The 21,724-nt window shown below is 38.7% G+C and overlaps 1 protein-coding gene across 3 annotated transcripts in view; it reads right to left on the bottom strand.

Moving 5' to 3' along the window:
* mtf2 (metal response element binding transcription factor 2) overlaps positions 1-19,903 on the bottom strand; it is a 42,776-nt gene extending 22,873 nt beyond the window's left edge. For 2 of the 3 annotated variants that reach the window (XR_009514692.1, XM_059983900.1), the window contains exons 1-11: positions 19,756-19,903; positions 18,424-18,650; positions 13,888-13,969; positions 11,034-11,129; positions 10,852-10,952; positions 9,615-9,763; positions 8,892-8,987; positions 5,816-5,884; positions 5,227-5,350; positions 2,096-2,163; positions 1,278-1,466 (exon numbers count right to left, since the gene is read on the bottom strand). Coding sequence is in view for 2 of the 3 variants with exons in the window: in XM_059983900.1 (XP_059839883.1) it covers positions 1,278-1,466; positions 2,096-2,163; positions 5,227-5,350; positions 5,816-5,884; positions 8,892-8,987; positions 9,615-9,763; positions 10,852-10,952; positions 11,034-11,129; positions 13,888-13,969; positions 18,424-18,630 (1,181 nt within the window). In the remaining variant the exon portion in view is untranslated. Of the gene's footprint in view, positions 1-1,277; positions 1,467-2,095; positions 2,164-5,226; positions 5,351-5,815; positions 5,885-8,891; positions 8,988-9,614; positions 9,764-10,851; positions 10,953-11,033; positions 11,130-13,887; positions 13,970-18,423; positions 18,651-19,755 lie in introns of those variants that run through there. The other variant, XM_059983901.1, reaches the window with a different exon arrangement.
* Between the last annotated feature and the right edge of the window lie 1,821 nt (positions 19,904-21,724).

Here is a 21,724-nt window from a genome sequence, read left to right as displayed (position 1 = left end):
CTGAACTCTGACTTGGCCACTCCAGGACATTAACTTTGTTGTTTTTGAGTCATTCCAGTGTAGCTTTGTTTTATGCATGGGGTCATAATCTTGCTGGAAAACAAACCTCCTAAGCTGCAGGTCTCTTGCAGACTGCATCAGGTTTTCCTCCAGAACTGCCCCATATTTTGCTGCATTCATTTTGCCCTCCACATTCACAAGCCTTCCAGGGACTGCTGCACTGAAGCATCTCCACAGCATGATGCAGCCAGCACATGCTTCACGGTAGGCATGGTAGTTTTTGGCCATCGGACTAAACGCTATATTTTGATTTCAGACCATAGAAACTTCTTCCAGCTGATTTCAATCTCCCACATACCTTCTAGCAAACTCTAGGCAAGATTTTGTGAGAGTTTTTCCCCCCCACTGTGGCTTTCTCTTTGCCACTCTCCCTGTCTTTCCCACATCAGCAGCCACTGAAGCTTGTTAACTCCTCCAGAGGTGCCATAGGTCTCTTGGTGGCCTCCCTCATTAGTCCCCTTCTTGCACCATCACTGAGGATGGCTGATTTACAGCTGTGTCATGTTCTTTCCATTTCTGATTAACTTAACTGTACTCCAATGGACATTCAGTGACTTGGAAATTTTCTTGTATCCATCTCCTGGCTTGTGCTTTTCAATAACTTTTTCATGGAGTTGCTTGGAATGTTCTTTTGTCTTCATGGTGTAGTTTTTGCCAGGATACTGACTCACCAGCAGTTGGACCTTCCAGATACAGGTATGTTTTTACTACAATCAATTGAAACACCTTGACTGCACCCAAGTCTCCAATCACAGATCTCCATTTAATTAATTACGTGACCTCTAAAACCAATTGGTTGCACAAATGATGATTTGCTGTGTCATATTCAAAGGGGGGGGGGGAGGGATGAATACTTATGCAATCAATTATTTTGTGTATATATATTTGTAATTAATTTAGATAACTTAGAGATCAGCTTTCACTTTTGACACAAAAATCAGTGCCAGAAAAGCCAAATTAAACCCACTGTGATTTGATGTTGGTAAACAATAAAACTTAAAAACTTCTGGGGGGGGGAGGGGGGTAATACTTTTTATAGACATGGTATATCAGAATGGCCTCCATTAATTAAAATCAAGCTTATTATCATATGCACAAGTAGCTGCAAAAAGATAAAGTGGCTCAAAATAGCAGGGATCTTTGATGATGCAGGGTATGCAGAGAAAGAAATCATTAGTCTTTTAAGATTCACAGATAGTAATTGAAAGCAGTTTTACCTTTTTGTAGTTGCAGGTGCAGGTAAAGATGTGGATTTACTGGACTTCCTCCCTTTAATTTTAAATTCATGAGAAACTTCCTCATTGCTTTCCTCAGTCTTCATTACACCATTTGGAGGAATGGGAGGAACCCGAATTCGTAATCCATACAAATGTTTCTTCTTCTTGATTTCTTTCCCAGACATAAACCTGAAGTAAAATAACCAAGATGAGAATAAACAGATGTTTGCACTGTACATGAAAGGGGAAAGGTATACATCCTCTAGGTGTACTATACATTATGTAATATTTTTCTGTGGGGAGCCAAATTGGGATGAGAAAAAGATTCCTCTGTTAGCAAGAACAAATGAGATTTTTTCTTAAAACACATTGATGGGCACAAACTCCATCTAGACACTATTTTATTTAATCTCAAACAAACCCAAATTCGTGACTTTAAGAGTGTTTGTGCGGATTAGAAATTGTTTGTATTTTCAATGTTCTTTTAAAAGAACCTGCCACAGCATCAAATTAGAGCATTAAACTGTCAATCAAACTGCTGGATGCTCATAAATTTTGTATAACTCTACATCTCTATTATTTATCTGCTGCTCAAGTTATTGTTTTCTTCCCTAAAACATCCAGAGTGCTGATAAAGCTGAAAGTATGATAGCTAATTATTATGACACAAGCCAAGGCAACATATTGAAGAAATTCCTACTCCCTGGAAGACATTTACAATGCAGGGCAAAGAACAGAAATCTAATCAGCAGAAATGTTTCATCCTTATTCACAGAACATGGATATTTCTATTTACTACGAGGTATGTCTACACTTACATGCACTTGTTCTCATTTAGGGCTTCAAGAATGTAGTCATGTCGGTCAGATTTTAGAGTGTCTGCAAGCTGCAAATGTAGAAAATAATTCAAAATACTCATTTGCTCTGCCATCACAATTGATGAAATTGTACATAAATCAAATGAACTGCTATACATATTAACGTTTAGTTATGACCATTTTCAAACTGTGTAATAATTCATGCAATGAGACTTTTCTCTTTCAAGCAAGCAGGACCTCCGTTTATCTCTGATCCCGAAAATGAATAAGTTTTTCCTGTACAATCCTTTAAAATTCTACAACATAATTAACAGACCAAGTATATCTGAACACACAGGCTATGTAAAGTCTATTTTGAATGACAATGTTAATCATACAGATTTGGTATTGAATATACTTTAGCGAAGCCAGCCATTGATATTAGAAGTATTTAAAGTTAACCTGCCCCTTGCTTAATGATCAGGTTGCATCCCCAAGAACAAGTACCGTAAATTCCGGACTACAGAGCGCACCTGATTAAAAGCTGCACGCTCTAATTTTAGAAAGAAAATCAATTTTGTACTTGTACAGGCCGCACCGGATTTTAAGCCGCAGGTGTCCCACGTTGTAATATGAGATATTTACACAGAAAGATATTACACGTGAGGATTTTTTAACTTTTAATTAAATCCGTATGGTAACATAAACAAATACATATTACAAATGCTTTTTTTCGAACAGTGCCTGTAACACAGCTACTTTTAAATATACATACGTATCAGTAACACACAAATTACGTTGCGTATACTTTTTTACTGAACAGTGCACGAACAACATTCCAATATCTCCTAACGACTGGTAAAAAAAATATATATATACTGCAGACTACCAGGAAAAGTTATTGATCACCTTCTTCATCTTCCTCCTGCGCACTAAAACCATCAAAGTCCTCTTCTTCAGTATCCGAATTGAACAACCTCAGGATCTCGTCACTCACTTCAGTCTCTTCGTTGTTGCTCTCACTTGAGCGCACGCGGTCCTCTTCATCACGCAGCAGTCCAGCCTTTCGAAACCCGTTGGTGATGGTGGATGTTGTGACACGGCTCCACGCATTTAGGATCCACTGGCAGACTTGAGTTAAAGATGCTCTTCGCATGCGGCCTGTTTTGGTAAAGGATTTCTCGCCACTCGTCATCCAAGCCTCCCACTCAATGCGCAGCGCCACTTTAAATGCCCGGTTCACGCTGATGTCCAGTAGCTGCAAATACTTCGTGGTGCCCCCAGGAATCGCAGCTGGAATTGAGTTTGTACTCTTGATGGCAGCTTTCACTGAATCTGTTATATGGGCCCTCATGCTGTCCATAACGAGCAATGCTTTTTTTCTGTGAAAAAATCCCCCTGGTCGCTTGGCGTAGCACTCTCTCAGCCAATCCTTCATTAGACTCTCCATCATCCAACCTTTCTTATTGACTTTCACCATGATTTCTTTTGGGAATTTTTCCTTTGGCATTGTCAGCCGCTTAAAAATCACCGTCGGTGGAAGCTTTAGTCCGGATGCTGTGCAGCTCAGAACACAAGTAAAATGCGTCCTCTCATGGCCACTTGTTTTCAGTGTGATGGACGAGTCACCTTTTTTATTAACAGTCCGAGTGAGAGGCAGGTCAAACGTCAAAGGTACTTCATCCATATTTATGATATCATCTGGCCCGATGGAATTCTCCGCTATCTTTGTTTGAGTGAATGTGCGGAAGTTAGCAAGTTTTTCCTCGTGGTCGGGAGGGAGCTGCTGACACAGAGTCGTGCGTACCCTGACGGACAGGCCTTTTCGTCTCATAAATCTAAAACACCACGATGGCCCACCTCTAAAATCTTCGATTTTCATTTTGGTGGCGATTGCTTTAGCCTTCAGTCTGATCTGCACAGTGGAAACACCGCGGCCGCCTGCTCTCTGTGTGTTAACCCAGTCTTCAAGAAAGTTTTCAAGTTTGGGCCATCTGCTATGATTACCTCTGAAAGCTTTTGTCATCTTTTTGCATTGACTCAGTTCTTCACGCTGGTGTCTCCACCGTCTCACCATCGATTCATTTATGCCAAGATTATGTGCAGCAGCTTGATTTCCTTCTTCAACCGCCAGATTGATCGCCTTTAACTTAAAAGCTGCATCATATGCTTTTCTTCGAGTGTTTTCAATGTTGATGAGGGTGAGTACAAATGACTGATTTACAATAATTTAATTGTGAAAGTGCACTTGATTTATCGTACAATTTCATTGGACCTCTGTGAACTACTCATCAATTTTATTGGTCTACTGTTACGAGGCAAAATGTTTTTGGCGGCATGAAAAAAAAAACATGCATTAGCCGCACCGTAGTATAGGCCGCAGTGTTCAAAGCGTGGGAAAAAAGTAGCGGCTTATAGTCCAGAATTTACAGTATGTTAGGTCAATCAGCACAACAAGCAATCAATCCTGCATTATGTAGAGAGACGTGGTACTGACAACGTTGACGCGCCAAGAAACATATGCAAACTTCTCCCCTCCCTAGCAATTAATGTTGAGTGTGTTCCCATAAAGAAATCTGCAGGCTGGTTACAAGTATGTAGTCATACAGAAAGAGGGAGACAGCAGTTTCTATTACATCCAACATGAAGAAAAAAGGGAACCATACAGTTAAAAAACAGAATTCCAGAGCACTTTACAGGCCCTTCGGCCCCCAATGCTGTGCCGACCATGTAACCCAATACAGAAACTGCCTGGAATTTCCTAAGAGCAAAGCCCTCTTTATTTCAAAGCTCCATGTACCTATCTAAGAGGCTCTTAAAAGACCTTATTGCATCCCCCTCGTGTTAGCCATTTCAGCCCTGTGAAAAAGCCTCTGGCTATCCATATGATCAATGCCCCTCATTATCTTATACACCACGATCAGGTCACCTCTCCTCCCGTTTTGCTCCAAGGAGAAAAGGCCAAGTTCACTCAGCCTACTCTCATGAGGTACGCCCTCCAATCCAGACAACACCCTTGTAATTCTCCTCTGCACTCTCTCTACAGTATCCGGAAAAAGAAGTTTGTCATAATTGCTACCACCACTCCCTCCTCATCCAAAAACATGATCACTAATTAATTGAATTTAGTTCTAACTGTAATTAGTTCTTACCTCACCAGTTTGCAGTCTGTCCCAATTTTCATGAATGTAAGTCATCAATTCAAGCTCAGAATCAAAATACTTCTTTTTGTGAATAACACTTAGGTTATAAAGGCTTAAATGTGCTATGTCAACCCTAGGAGAAAATACTTAACATTAACATTCAGACATTTAAAAAAAATCATTTCTGATAGTTTGAGCACTTTTCTTCAGTAGTTCGTATTTGTTTGCTGACTACGAAACTCAAAACAATTACTGCAAGAAAAATTAGGAAGTAGGGAAATAACAATATGATATACTTGACCAATACTGGTGTTGCCCAATTTAAAAACAAAAGCAGAAATAAAATCTTCATGGAAACAGTTGTTAATTCAGTTCAGTTTTAAGCCAATACTTAATATTAATTTAATACTTGTTTCAATGAAATATTTAACATTGTAAAATGCATTTAGTATCCATAAATATATATGTGAAAAGGGATGAACTGAATGCAACATATCTAGTCAAAGTGTAAATTTATAATTGCTTATATCTTAATTATCCCTGGCATACAGAGTCACTTGAAAAACATTTAAGGTAAACCAGGAAAAGAATAACATACCATCGTAACGGTAGACGTTTGAGGTATTCTGGTCCAGAATTGCAAACAGAACAAATAAATAAATAGAACCTGTGGACAAGAAAAATAATGAATCAATAACATAACTTGAAAGTGCAAACGATCGACACAGAAGAAAAGAAAAAGCAAGCCATTCTGCTCATCAAGCCTTTAGCGATGTTTATACTCCACAAGACTCCAATCCCACCCACCTCACCTCTTTCAGCTTACCATGCTACTCTTACTGTCTCCAGACAATTATTTTTTGCAAACATCTAAGCTGAGGCAATGAATTCCACATTGTATCCTGCAAAAAGAAATTTCTGTTTCCTAATAGATAAACGGTTCTTCCCCAGATTAAGACTGGGTTTCATTCCTGTGAAAAGCCCATACCCGAATAGCTGCAAGATGGAAATGCAGAGAAGTCTCTCCAGAAGGCAACAGGAAATAAAACCAGAGAGGTAGAATAGGCCATTTGGACTTAGAGCATCTTCTGACTTTTGATATGATATCTGATCCTCTATAGCTTAATACCATATTTCTCTCACCCAACACCTACCGCTCAAGTATAGCTCAACTATACTTTGCAAGATAAATTTCTAGTTTGCTGTTTGGAATTCTACAAATGAAGAAATTTCTCCACATTCCTACATTTTTTACCATGTATCCCAAAACTGGAATGCCTGGTTTTCTCACTACATCCAGTATGGATTTTGCATATTTAAAGATAACCCCTTCATCAGAAACTTGAGTGAATACAAACGTAGGCAATACAATGATAATTCAACAGTTCTGGCATTCCAGTAATGTTAGATTAACCTTCATTCCGGTTCCTCTATGGAAAGTATGTATTTTCTTTCCATAGAATTTTCTACCAAAATTGCACTCAATGTTCCAGTTGTTTTATCAAGACCTGTGTAAATGCAGCAATATTCCCTTGCTCCCGTAGTCAAAACCTTTTGCAATGAAAGACAACAAAGCACTTTGCATTTTTACATCCCACCTGCACCTAATAGTTTGCTCTCTGCATTTGGTGTACACGGACACCCAGATCACTTTGTGTCAACATTTCTCCAATCACTACCTAAATAACACTATATTTTCCCTAAATTGGTTAACTTCACATTTATCCATGTTATAAAATACATGTAATGTTTTTGTTCATGCTTTCAACTTCACTAAATTACCTGAAGGACTCAGTGCATCCTCTACAACACCCTCAAAGTTCAAAGTGCAGAAAGATTAACTTCGTCCCCATTTTAAGCTTTCTGGCAGAGGCTAGCAGGTTTTTATCCAGGATCTCTCTGTATTTAGCAGCATTCATCTTTCCATCAATCCTGACCAGATGTCCGGTCCCTGCTGCTGGAAGGCATCTCTATAGCATGACACTACCTCCACCATACTTTACAGTAGGGATGGCGTTACATGGCTGATGTACAGAATTAGATTATGTCACATTACCACTTAGTGCTGAGGCTACAAAGCTCCACTTTAGTCTCATCTGACCATAATATCTTCTTCTACATCTTTATAGTATCTTCTAAGTGAGACTTTGCAAAGCTTTTATGAGCAAGAATATGCTTTTTTTTTTAAAAAACCAGGGCTTCTTCCTTGCCATTCTTCTATAAATACCCTTTCTGTCAAGGCCCTAGAGATTGTGGAGCCATGAACTTCATCGCCAGTTGCAGCCACTGACTTCTGCAGCTCACTCAGAGTGAATGCTAGCATCACAGTAGTCTCTAACAAGTGTCTTTTTTCTCTGGTGACAAAACTTAGGGGGGGGTGGCCTGCTCTAGGCAGTGTGGCTGTGGTTCCATTTTTTCCCCCACTTTTTCACGATGAACCGTGCTGTGCTTTGAGGGCTGTTCCATGCCTTTGAGATACTCCTGTTCCCTTCTCCAGATTTGTGTCTCTCTATCATCATTTCTGACTTGCACTTATGGTCTGCATTTTGGTTTGGTCTCTTGAAAATCTATCATACTGTTGGACCTTACAGAGTGAGGGGGTGTTTATAATTATGAATTCTTTGAAAACATGATTATAAGACACTTAGAAGATATTGACAAAGAAAACATGAATTTATGAAATGGAAATCAGGCTTAAAAGATCTAGTCTTTCCAGGCTATAACTGGTAGAATAGATAAACGAAAGTCAGGAGATCTGACAAAGCTGGATGAATTCCCACAAAAAATCGTGATGCACGAGATTAGGAGGAAATATACTGTCATGGTTTGAGAATGGATTGAAAGGTAAGAAGCTTAAAAGACAAGTACTTTCTTCAAGATGGCAGATGGTGAGTGGTGGGGTAGTGATACAGTCTGCAGAAGTTCACCATATTTACTGAGGATTTGAATAAAGAAATCAAATGTAATATTTTAACACAAAATAATGAATCTCAAGGTTGTATATTGTGACATACAATGCCTTGCAAAAGTATTCAATCACCACAACTATTTTCACATGTTACTGTCTCATTTTCTAAATTTCAAATATTGAAGTAGGATTTTTTGGAGCTAATCTACAAAACATTGTGCATCATGTCAAATCAAGAAAAAAAAATCCAAAACCTGTCCCCAACCACTTGTGTTAAGGATAACCAGTCCGTGATTCTCTATTTTCCCTCTTCCTCGTCTCCAAAACAATGGGATTACATTGGCATGTTTCAATTTGCAGGACCTACATCTAATTTCTTAAATTTCTAATGTCTAGTAACATTTAGTTGTTTTACCTAAATAACATTGTCAATATTCAGAAACAAAGTGATTTGCCAGTAAATGCCAATGAGAGAATTTAATCAAGTAATGATCAATTTCTTGAAACATTCTGGCAATATACCAATAATGGTACAGCAGAAATAGTACAAAGTCAGCTTAAACCTTTTTAAAATTTTAAAAAGGAAATCAGATTTGTAAAACTATCAATTAGTGTCCAGATATCCCTAACTACCTTGTCAAATCATTGCAATATTTGAATGCTAGTAGGCACCTAGATGAAAAGGGCATGCACTTAATCCCATTACAGACATGGGTAAAATTCATACAATTATAGATACATTTTAAGCAGTAACACCAGGCATCACCTGTCTCCATACAGCATCGGCTTCTGCAAGCATTGTATACAGGCTTCGTGGAACCACTGTTTACATCTCCAGCACTGCAACATTTTCAGGTACCAACTTAGAAAGAAAGAAATCTGCATCAGACATCCAAATATAATTTAAACATTTACAATAAAAATAGTATCACCACTAATAAAGTCTACCTTCAATTGGAAGAACTCATTTTTAACAGAATGCCCTTTTTAAAAATATAGATAAAAAGCACTCAAGGTAGTTTATCTCAAGCACTCCAAAGAACAGGTGCTGAGGAGCACTTGTGTCCATGCAGTTGTGACCCTGACTGGCACAAATGACAAGGTTCAAGGCAACTGTCATAAGCTAATTTGTGTAACTTGCCTTTTGTAACTATAGATTGCATTCCAACAACCGAATATTTCAGAATTACAGCTACACAGAAATAATGACTGCAGCCAGAATTGGTGATGAAAATGCCAATGAGTGCGTTTTCCTTCCCAATTAACTTTAGTCAAAATCCACCCCCAAAAAAGTTTAAAACTTTCCTAATTTCAACCAAAATTTTTAAGACTTCACCTAAAGGACAAATTGTCTTTATTTCATGGCCATATCCCAATACCTTGAATTGGTTTATTTGTGAAAGGATAGAAGGACACACAAGGCATAAACCTCAAGAAAATTGTTCACAATTTTTTCCAAAACAAATTCAATCTAAACCATTTGACTTACTCCCCAGGGCCTCCACAATAACAGTAACACTGCTCATGATTTGTTTTATGGCCTACATCCCACTGAAGATCTTCTAACTGGTATGGCAATGTCTGCTTCATGACTTGGAGAGCTTTGGCATTTGGTCCCTTCTTAAGAGCACCACCCCTCTAAAATGGAAGGCAAAAACAAATGAGTTAGCAACATGGTACATAACTGACCAATTAAGATACAAACACCAAAAGATGAAAAATACCAAGCACTTAAAAAAGTACACATTTTCTATACCCCAGTTTCCAGTATTTTAACCATGTGACAATTTTTCCATCATTGGAACACGATTTATAAAAATAAACAACATTCACAGGTGCTTCACATTGCCTCCAGAATGCATTCTTAAGAAGCAACCGGAGTCAGCACCAAATAGGGTCATTATGGCATTATACAGAGACTTACTACAGCACTTCTAAGCCCTATGCAGTTGATAAGCTGTTGTGCCAGGAACTTGGCTGAAAAATTTAGCTCTCCAGCAAAAATAAAGCGCAAAGTGACATTATCACTACATCATTCAGTGTGGAGTTAGCCATCTCTCAACATACAATGTCATTTTCCAGGCTAGTGTCAGGTGAGTGGTGTGGTGAACCCATTGCAGAGATGAGGTCAGCATCCTGTTGACATAATCAAAGCATTCCATTGCTGGGAACTGGCCCCTGCCATTCCATGCGTTGACAGTCTTCCAGAATCTTGTTGCCCTCTCATTGCCTTCTTTGAATATGATGGAAGCTGCTGTTTCCTGATCTTTTTGCTTCCCCAGCCTGCAGACCTCTTTGACATGTTCACAGTTGATGACTGTCAATCAGGTTTATTACCTTAGAGACATTTCTGGCCTATGGAGAGCAGTACAGCAAAAAAAAAAGACAGATGCTTCCAGCATATCAACAGAAAATAATGAGACACAGAGAATCCCAACCACATATCAAACATATTGAGCAGTAGCTATAGTCCACAGTGACACTGTGCTGGCTAGGGTGTATCTCTCAGCCTTCCACCTCAGTACTGAGCAGACACATTGCTCACCCCAACCTTTGTTCACTTGAGACTGACCAGTGCTGCAGCAAAAACACTATTTCACTAGCTCATGAGCACGAAAAAAGAGCAGAGACTAGTGCCATGCTTTTGGCATAGCAACATTACAATGAATCAGTGCTTTCTAGGGCAGCATTAAGGGGAGTAGCAACATACTTCAGTTGTACAATACCTTTGTGGTAGTGGCAAAGACACACTGGCGACACAGCCACTTAGCATCTGATGCAATCACACTTGAATCTATGTTAGGCATGTGACATTTCTGATGATAGCCTATTGAAAAACAATTAATCTGTTAAAATACTTGTTTAAAAGTACCTTTGCCAATTCTCAAATTGATACCAAATTGTGTACCTTGTCCACACTTGTCACAAATAACCATTTCATTAGGTACTTCAGAACACTCCTCCTGGCATATTGTGCAAACCATCTCTCCACCTCCACAGGCTCCTAGGATTAAATGCACAATAATGTAGCCTTTTCACATGTTTTCACAGTCACCATGTTTGTTAACAAAGATAACTCATGGAAATCTGAGAAGCATTTAAAAAAAATCTTGGGACATTAAAAAGCATAGATCTAGAAATCTAAACTGTGATACTATTATACAAATATACACATGAAAAAAAACCCATGACAGTTCATTTGAACTTTTATGTTCTTCAGAAGATGGCACTGCCAAGTATCAACATAAATTTCAACCCATAAAGCCAAAATTGATAAACTAGTTCTCTCTCAGTCCAACCCACCATCCATTATTTAGGGATTTTTTAAAATTCATAAATGTATTCATGTCGACATCACTAGGAATGCAAACATTTAATGCATACCCCAACCTCCAAGGTTTCATTAAGAATCTGGGCCTGGAGTATGCAGTGACATTATAGGCCAGGGCGGGCAAGAATGACAGATTTCTCTGAAATATTTCTGAACTAAATGGGCTCTGTGCACATTATTTTTAAAAGACAATCCAACTTTTACCTTTACTTTAATTTCATATTCTTGAATCACAAATCCAATGTTCCAGCTTAGTGGTCACCAACCTTTTTAAACCCAAGATCCCCTACCTCGGCCTTAGTGAAAGGCAAGATCGACGTACTAAGTCGGTTAGTCACACGCATGTACACCGGACAGAAAAGACCGGAAGTAAAACCCCACAACCCAGAAGTAGAAATAATGTTTGTACACCAGGGGTCACCACACTTTTTTTGCACCGCGGACCAGCTAATGATGGGGGGGGGGGCTGAAGCAGTTTTGAGTGCTTCATTGCCTCATTAGACAGCCTCTCAGCCTCTAGGCCCGAACTCCAGCCTCCCGCTTGCCCGCTGCCAGACGCCTTGGCCAGGTGTGGCTGGTCTTGGGTGGAGTGAGAGGACAAGGTCAGGGCTGGAGGCCCCCATGCCAGGGCCGCAGTGGTTGCAGTTCAGAAAGAGCGACTGACCAAGCGAGGAGTGCGCCCACCCGCCTTGTAGGATATATCGGCTGACAAAAGTTTGGCTCGAGGGATGACTTTCAGTAGATCGCAGCGAGATATCTGCTCTGCTACTTACAAAACCCTGAGCCCGAATTAGGTCATCTGTGGATATTTTTAACATTGGCTACCCCACAAACATTCAGTGTGCTAAACAGGTTCAGAGGTGGCGCCCATCTGTCCACGCTCCAGGCCAGTACCAAAAGCACTTCCTGACAGCTGCGTGAGGCGGACCAGTGATCCCTAGCACGACGGTGTCACTGCATTTAGGTGACTAATGACCTCGCGTGCGTTCAAGTTCAACAGTGGGCGTGACAGGGATTAAGGAAAGGTGCAGCTGACTCATATCGTTTCATATCTCCAAATCATACTATTTCCTTGCGGCCTGGTGGTTGGGGACCACTGAAATACACTGTGTAGTGCGTGGCAGGGGAACTACACGCATGCGCACTGAGCAGAAAGAACTGAACTAAAACCCCGCAACTCAGAAACAATCTCTCAACAGTATTTGTGTATTTATTTTTCAATTTTTCGGGAAAGTCTCAAAGATTGACCAGTCGATCGTGATCGATGGGTTGGCGACCACTATTCTTGCTATTAATCCAATCGTTAAATCATTAAACTGCAGTACCAATGGTAACAGTACTTTTTTTTACATTCATTGGAGGAGGGTCAAATGGTTACAATCTAATCTTTGGTAAAAATAGACCCTTCCAAAAACAAAAGATACATCAGTTTTTCATGGACAAATATAGAAGGACAATTAAAATGTTCGCATTGCTATCAATCACATTTTAAGAACATTTTAACTTCTAGGATAGTTTTCATATTTAGTAAAACTAAAAAATCAAAAGTGTATGCCAATCACCGGCTTCATAAACATAATCACACAATGATGTGGCCATAATTTGATTAGTCTGATAATTTCAAAATCAAAACAGTCCATTCTTTATGAGATTTTTTATGCAAGCTCAAATTAATCTACAAATCACAAAACAACAAAATGCAAACAATTCCTGCAAAAAAAGCTAAATCAAGAGCAACTGCTCCAAGATCAAAATCCCTCAAAAGTCCCTGCTTTTTGGACAATGCACTGCAGTTTTTGTTGTTATAAAAAAGTGTACTGACGTTATAGGGCACAAAAATCTATGCAGGTTAGAATGAGGAAATAGTCAACTACTGCTGAGCCACACATCAAAAATGTACATTGAAATACTTGGCTCTGATATGACAAATCTTGGTGATTTCTCCCTCCCTGATGTCTCATGATCAAATTGTTCACTGACCTCTTCTGTGTCCTGACATAACACTTAAACATTTGGAACATGGAACAGTAGATCACAGGAACAAATCATTCAACATATGATGTCTGCATCAAACCTGACACCAATTGAAACCAACCCCATCTGCTATACAAGGGACCATGTCCCTCTGTGCTCTGCCTATTTTCAAATTCCTATTGGCAAGTAAACTTACTTCATTTGGATTAAAAAATGTTCATCATTCAAGAGCTTCCCTAACATTTAATTGAAATATGAAGTTAACTTTATACTGTAGATCAGCCCTATTTTTCATAATACTTCCCCCAAATATCTCTTATGACCTCCATCATAGCAGCGAAACAGTCTATTTTCAAATAAACAGTTTGGATCATATTCTTGGCAGAATATCACTAATGCATCAGCAGGTTCTACAAGATCCAGTAAAGCCTCGCCCACTAAATTATAAAAAGGTTACCAGTCTGTATGTCTTTCCACAAGACCCAGGACTTTGAACTGTCTTCAAAGATGACAAAGCAGCTCTCTTTCTGTTTGTTCACCTTTAAAGGAAATTGGAACAAAGATAAGCTTTTTATAGAAATTTAAGGTGAAAACAACTGGAGATACAAATGAGGTGAATTCAGTTGGAAATTTAAGAGAGCATTTTGAGAAGTCCAAATACTCCCTTGAACTTCCAGTTGCATTCACCTCACTTGTAGACCATTCTTTTCTCACGAAACCATGTGGCCTCCAATTACAAAACAACGGAAAATAAATCCAAAAGTAAAATGAAGTGTTTTTGTTGTTTTTACTTATGATCAAAGTACAGAACTAAAATCAACAACATAATGGAGCACCATTTGAAATAGTTCCTCTTTCAATTTCATATTGATTTCATATTTATCAGGATTAATACTCTGATTAAAACAATTTGTTCAATAACTTGTATGAAACACATGCTGACATGCCCTAAGAAAAACAGAAGTCCAGCACCTAGATCCCACATGTACCAGCCTTTTTTGTTTGTTGTTGAAGACACAGGGCAGATATATTCTACTCGTGCTTACAGATTGGGAGCAGTGTTTTTCAATTTGGTTTGAATGATTGATTCAAATCTAGTAAGTGGATTCCACATCAATGATAGGAAATGGGAACATACAGTAAAAATCCCCATGGCTCTTCAAGACTGCACTGCCACAAAAATACCATAGCTGATCAATTTGAATTTCATGTACAACAATAAATGCATCTTTCAAAATTCCCTTTGCATCCATTAAATATAAAACTTAAATTAATCTATAATACACCAAGAGTGTACACTCAATCTTTTGTGGAAGGGAAACAACCATTCACAAACAAAAACTTCCAGATCCCTTGGATACCAACGTTTCCAAGAATCTCATCTTCTGAAAAATAAACCATGTTTTGCCCACATTTACCCCTGCCAATTCATGACTCCTGTGTACTTCATTGCCACATTCTTATCAATCCATCTCACTTAAATTACTTACTTCCTTGCATGTTTTATTATTCACTAATTTACAAATTATGCTTTGTACATCCAAATCAATTATATAAACACTGAACTGTGACTCACTAGTCACAGGCCTCCAGACTAAGAAATAACTTTACATAATCACCCTCTGTATTGTACCATCAAGCCAATTACAAATCCTATTAGCCATCTTTCCCTGGATCCCATGCAATCTAACCTTCTAGATGAGCCTGCCACGTGGGGCCTTGCTGAAGTCTAAATAACTAAAGACCACTGACCTTCACCTATTCTCTTGGTTCCTTCTTCAAAAAATTGAGATCCGTTGACATGACTTCCCATGCACAAAGTGTTATCCCCAATTACACCTTTCTTATCCAAATAACCACATCTCCTGTCCCTCAATGAGAAATGCATCCTTTTGAAGAATCGCCGCCAACCCAGATCCACATCTTGCATGTTCTTTTAAAATCTGTTATAAATAGATGGTAGCAACATTTGTGACTGACCTTAGCTTTAACTCTTCCTCTTGAATAGTTTTAAATGTCTGCTACCTTCTAGTTCACATTGTCTATTCTATAATCTAGGTAAGGAGCTTGAAGATCAAAATCACTAAACCAGTTGCTGGTACTTGTGTAACTCACATGCATCAGGTCTAGACAATATTATCAGCTTTCAGCCCCTTTCACTTCAGTACTACTTTAATACTAATGTTTGGTTCTCCTCATCAATAATCACTTGGTTCCTGTTTTTTTGTTATGGGAGTCTTCCATAGATCAAAAATACTAATCAAAACAAGAGTACTTAATGCTCTCTCAGCTATTTATTGTAAATTTCCTTGTATCACCCACGTGTAAAACTGCAATTTTGTCATCTTTCTTTTATTGTTAATTTACATGCAGCATCTATCAATTTCTTGATAGGCATCAAAAGCAAAATTAAACATTCTTCAGTCTTCAACTATTGGGAGCCTATGATTTCTGCCACAAATATGAACTAATACTTCCGAAAAAGCTAAATGGCATGAAAAATATTTTAGATCTTACAAAATGTTCATATTGTAAATAATTATAAATGGACCCTTAAGGATATGCTTTTTGCAGCTGCCTCCCATTTATGAAAGTCTGTGCTTGCCAAGATCCTGAAATAAAAACAAAAGCTGGAAGAACCTACTCAATCATTAGCATCTGTAGAAATGGAAGACTTTTCACATTCCAGATCAGGGACCCTTCTGAAGAGTTCCTGACCAAAATATCAATTAGTTTTCACTTTCACAAACACTGTTTGGGCAAGTTTTTTCCCCCTAGCATTTAGTTTTGTCTTGGTCATCTACTTTTGAACTCTAAAAAACCACCAGCCCTCAGACTTGTTTCTTTTTCCTGTAACATTGTAAGACTTTCAAGAATCATGTACGTTATTAACTGCCATTGGACTTCTAATCCCAATGGTATTTTCGTTCCTCAAGGAAATGTATACCTGTTACTCAGTACAAATTGAAATGTTTGCCACTACTTTTCTGTTACTTTTAATCTATTTTCCTAACTTACTTTGGTCATGTCACACTTCACAAATTACACAAGGGCAAGGCCTAAGTTGTGTTATTGACAAAAATCAGTATTATACTTGTTACAAAATCCACTATTTCTTCCAGTGGCTCCTTTACTACAGGGCTGTTAATTAACCTTGTCTCACTGCACAATACTATATCCAAAATACCTTGCTTGCAAGCTAGTTCCTCACTTAAACTAAGAATTTATTTTATTTAGAGATACAGTGTGGAATGGAACTTTCCAGCATGACCCAGCAATTTAACCCTAGCCTAATCACAGGACAACTTACATTAACCTACTAACTGGTACATCTTTAGACTGTGGGAGGAAATCAGAGCACTTGGGAGGAAAACCACCCAGTCACAGGGAGAATATACAAACTCTTAACATAGATTAGCAGGGATTAAACCCTGGTCACTGGTAATAGAGTTATGCTTACATGCCACACCAAATAAAAAAGATAGTCTTATTATAATATTTAAGAAAATGTACAATACACAAGATAAAGTCAGAGGAAGGTTTTGTGGTAGTTTAAAATCAGGGTAGTATGGACTTATTGGAGTAAAGATCATGGGTAAGTGCTGATCCTTTCATAAACAGAGCACCTGCAGAAAGAACATCCTTAAGAATCCAGTGTTATTTACAATGTGAACATGATATAAAATCTGAAAAGTATTTTAATGTAATTTAGCTTTATCAGAGATATCTGTGACAAGCACAGGTTTCTGATAGTTGAAATCTGAAGAACAATCTGCTACCCCACAGAATGATTGATGTTACAGGTGCCTAACTTGCCTTCAGCCTTTTGGTAAATCCCAGGCGACGTTAAAATGCAATATACATTACCTGTGTTTGTTTTCCTGCCTAACAATGGATAATGTGACTTAATAACATGGCTGTTAACACCTAATTCAACTGAAGTGTGAATAAACATTGCATGGAGAATTAGAAATCTGTTCTTAAAAGCACTGGCTAGTTGTTGAGGCAATCATTCAGAACCAAAACAAATATTCTAATTATTTTCAAAGCAAACCACAAACTTATACCACTCACAATACAACAGCAAATCTAGTATGTCCTGTTAAGAAGTGAAATCATCCATAATTACTCCCTTATAACAATGCACAAGTCTCTAATTCTATGGTTTATATTCTATATGATTACGCAACTACCATTAGCGGGCCTATAAGCATTTTTAAAAATTATTTATTGAGATACAGCACAGAATAGACACTAAGCTGCACAGCCCAGCAATTCCCAACTTAACCCTAGACTAACCATGGGAATATTTACAATGACCAATTAATCTATTAAACAGAATGTCTTCAGACATTGGGAGGAAACCAAAGCACCTGGAGGAAACCCACACAGTCACAGGGAAAACATACAAACTCCTTACAGATGGCGGTGGGAATTGAACCCAGCTCGCTGGTACTGTAAAGCATTGGGCTAACCACTAAACCACCATGAATGTTTTTCAACATCTTAATTTTCCAACCTACGATAATTACTCTCCACCATCGTTATTTGATTTTATTTATTACCCAAATTAAAATCATTGAGCAATTGTACAAAAATATTCATGCTGTCAGAAAGTTCAAAACACTGGTCAATTTTTTTTAAATACCAATTATAAACAAGCTGCTTGCATCATATTGGGAATAAATAAAGTTAATAACTCTTGACAGTGAATTCAAAGAGTTTATGCATCTAACCAATTTTGTACATGTTGGCAAAGAAAAAGGATGAGGGAAAGAAAAACTCATTCTTGAATTCCACACCTCACAAACAATTTGTTAGCAATGATGAGGAATTGTCACCTTTGATATCAAGAATAGTTTACATTTCTCCCATAAATGTCAAAAAGAAAAGACCAACAGCATCCTCTACACTTACGTCGTTCTACATGATCCTGCCTTGCTTCACAATAGATACTTGCTGTGGACTGAAGTTATATGTATATTGTTTTTACCTTTTTGACTGTTCCAAGATAAAACAAGCCATCTGACCACCTGGCTAGGACATCCTGGCCTTCCTCAAACTTGCACACGGGTCTTTTTCCTTTTGATCCATCCTGTAATGACAAAGGAACCGAGGACACTGGCGTCTTCAGGTTATGATGGGAGGGAGATCGTTTGTGGAGAGATGAGTTACCTACTCCCGTACCGTCTCTGTCCATCAGGAAAATGGCATCATCAACTGGAATTTAAAGTCCAAATAAGCCAATTTTAGAACATATTACATTGTAAACCACATTTTATGACAACCTACCATTATATTCTGTCTAAGACCATCAAATTTAATCATACTTCCAAGTCACCTGAGGAAGTTCACTCCCAGCTAGCCATGAAACCTATTATAAAATTGCTTTAATTAGTTTAAAAATAAGTCTCAAAAATGCAAAAGGTCACTTAACTGTTTAATTAAAAAATTAAAAACAAAAATTCATTCTTAATTTCAGATTAAGGTATAATTTGCTCATTTTTTGACAACATCAGCAAAATGCCTCAATAATTATTTCATTCTTAACTGCTTTAATTCTCCTTTACGTTTGTGTACTGGAAATGACATTGAATCTTGAATCTTAAACGCAGTTACATTTAACTTAAGATATGTCACATTCTATAACTTAAGACAATGTAAGCCTTTATCAGGGGGCAACTTTCAAAAGTGGAGTCCAATTTAACAAAACAGCATTAAATTTGCACAAACACACTCTCCTATTTAAGAAAAATAAACCGAACCAAACAAACCTAAAACATTATAAGGTAAGTGTATGGCAGCACATCGGCCTGCATTATGCTGTAGTAGCATGGTTATTAACACAAACTCATTCATCACAAATTCTGATGTACAATAACACGTACAAAATGCAATAGCAACTTCAAAACCTAAACTAAACATCGTTTAAAGAAAACGAAACCACACTGCCATATCGGCATAAAGATGCGGGCTAAAGAAATCCTCCAGCCCTTCACTTCCTACCGACTGCAAGAACAGAAATCGAATCCCCTCCAACCTATTAGACTTCATCTTAGACAAAGGCGGTGGGCAAATGTAAACAAAATGAAGCAAAGAACGTGTCTAAAATCAGCCCTTTGCAACCACACTGCAGTAGGACCAGAATATATTAAGATAGTCCGCGGTTTCTGTATCTAGAAGCCGGACACAGAGGGGCCACTTCCCCTCACGGAAACGGGAACCAAGAGGCCTCGCTCTTGAGGCTCCAGAAAACCTTTCCCTCCTTAAAAAAAAACAAAACAAACACACACAAAGAGAATATTATTTAAACAGCAGTACTCACCTCATTCGGCCACTGCAGTGAAATCACTCTTTTTTTGTTTTTCAAAAGCATACAGTGCCGTACACAGCCACCCCTCTCGCTGCAACCACTCCTGTTACTCCTCACTCACAATTAGGGGCACCTCAGCTCACGCCAACGCCATTTTGGTTTCCCGCGGACCAGGCTATGCATTGTGGGGGAGGGAAGAATGAGACCGGCGCATGCGCGTTGGCCCCTGCGAGCGCAGTCCTGCACATCCAGCATCTGGGCTGCCCGTCCGGACGGTGACTTCGCTCGTTCCCAAACAGTCAAAAAGAGGAACGAAAACTCGGAATAGAGACACTTCTTTTCCATGCATTAGTTGTCGCTCAATCGTTATACGGCACCTTGTACCAATCCTTTTGTAGAGTCATCGTACTTTTAATGTGAACTTCATGCTATCAGAAACATTATTTGGTTTTGCAGCGGTAGTCAATGTAAGTAAAGGGCATATCTACAAGAGCATTTTTTTAAATATATGACATTGGAAATAACAGATATTAGAGTAATCAAATAGGGATTGTGCGCGTTATATTTTATTTTCTAAAAGATTTTGTAACAGATGGTGTTACTGGCAAGCCCACCATTCATTGTCCGTTTTTAACTTCCTTTAAAAAGAACCACAATTTGAAATACCAAGATCCTCTACTGAAGGAACAGCTTTATTGTTACTGAAATATGTCGTGAAATTTGTTGTTATGTGGCAGCAGTACTGTACAGAGCAAAATATAAAACATTAAACAGTGCAACAGAGTGTTCATGGACTGTTCAGAAATCTGTTTACAGAGAGGAAGAAGGTATTTCTAACACGCTGAGTGTGGGTCTTCAGGCTCCTATGCATTCTCCCTGATGGAAACGATGTGAAGAGAGCATCACCCAGATGGTGAGGATCATTATGATGGATGTTGCTTTCAGACTAACTGTAACACCGAAATAACGACTGTAGTCTTCCCTGTCGCTGTGGAAGGAGCTATATCTGTCTCAGCCTTATTAGTGACAGAGAGAGCTTATGGGATGTCAAATTATTTGAGTGGTTTTTGATGGACTGTAGACCATGGTCTCTCTTTGGGGGCTTTGCTGTTGTTTGCATGGTGGGTGGGGGATTGCTGATGTATAATGCTAGAATAATTTGCAGGAAGGGGGAGCATTGTTGCCGCTGTTTGTGCATGGGAGGGGGGCAGGGGACTTTAGGATTCTCGCATCTTTTATCTGTCATTCATTCTTTTGGGGGGTTTCTGTTTTGAGGATGTCTGCAGAGAGTAAGAATTTCAGGTTGTATATTGTATATATTCTCTGCTATTAAATGGAACTATTGAATCTCTTGAACATGTACTGGATGTTAGGGAAGGTTTGTGCCTATGATGGAATTAGTTGAGTCCATAACCTTCTGCAGTCTCTTGTAATTCTGTGCGTTGGGGTCTCAGTGCCAGGCTGTGCTGCAACCAATCAGAATGCTCTTCACCATATGTCCATAGCAATTTGCAGAAGTATTTGGCAACATATAAAATTTCTTCGAACAATTGAAGTAAAGCTCCTGGCGAGCCTTCTTCCTGATTGCATCAATGTATTGGACCCAGGATAGATTGTCTGAGATGATGATGCTCAGGAACTTGAAACTGCTCACTTTTTCCACCTGCTGACCCCTCACAAGGACTGGTGCGTTTTCCCAACTTCCCCTTCCAGAGGTCTGTGATCGGTTGTCTTGTTGATATTAAGAGCTGGTTGTTGATGCAACACTATTCAGTTTGCAGATCTATCACATCCCTGTACACCTGCTTGTTGCTATCTGAGCTTCTGTCAATGACGGTTGTGTCATCAGTGAATATATAGATAGTGTTTAAGCTGTGCCTTATCATACAGTCATGGGTGTAGACAGAGTAAAGCAGTGAGCTGGCTAAACACACATCTTGGACTCTTGATAAGGTAGTTGAGGATTCAGTTGCAGAGGGAA

The sequence above is a fragment of the Hypanus sabinus genome, chromosome 11 (genome assembly GCF_030144855.1).
Source record: "Hypanus sabinus isolate sHypSab1 chromosome 11, sHypSab1.hap1, whole genome shotgun sequence".
NCBI lineage: Eukaryota > Metazoa > Chordata > Chondrichthyes > Myliobatiformes > Dasyatidae > Hypanus > Hypanus sabinus.
The sequence above is the reverse complement of the archived record's forward strand: the minus strand, read 5'-3'. Positions and strand labels throughout refer to the sequence as shown.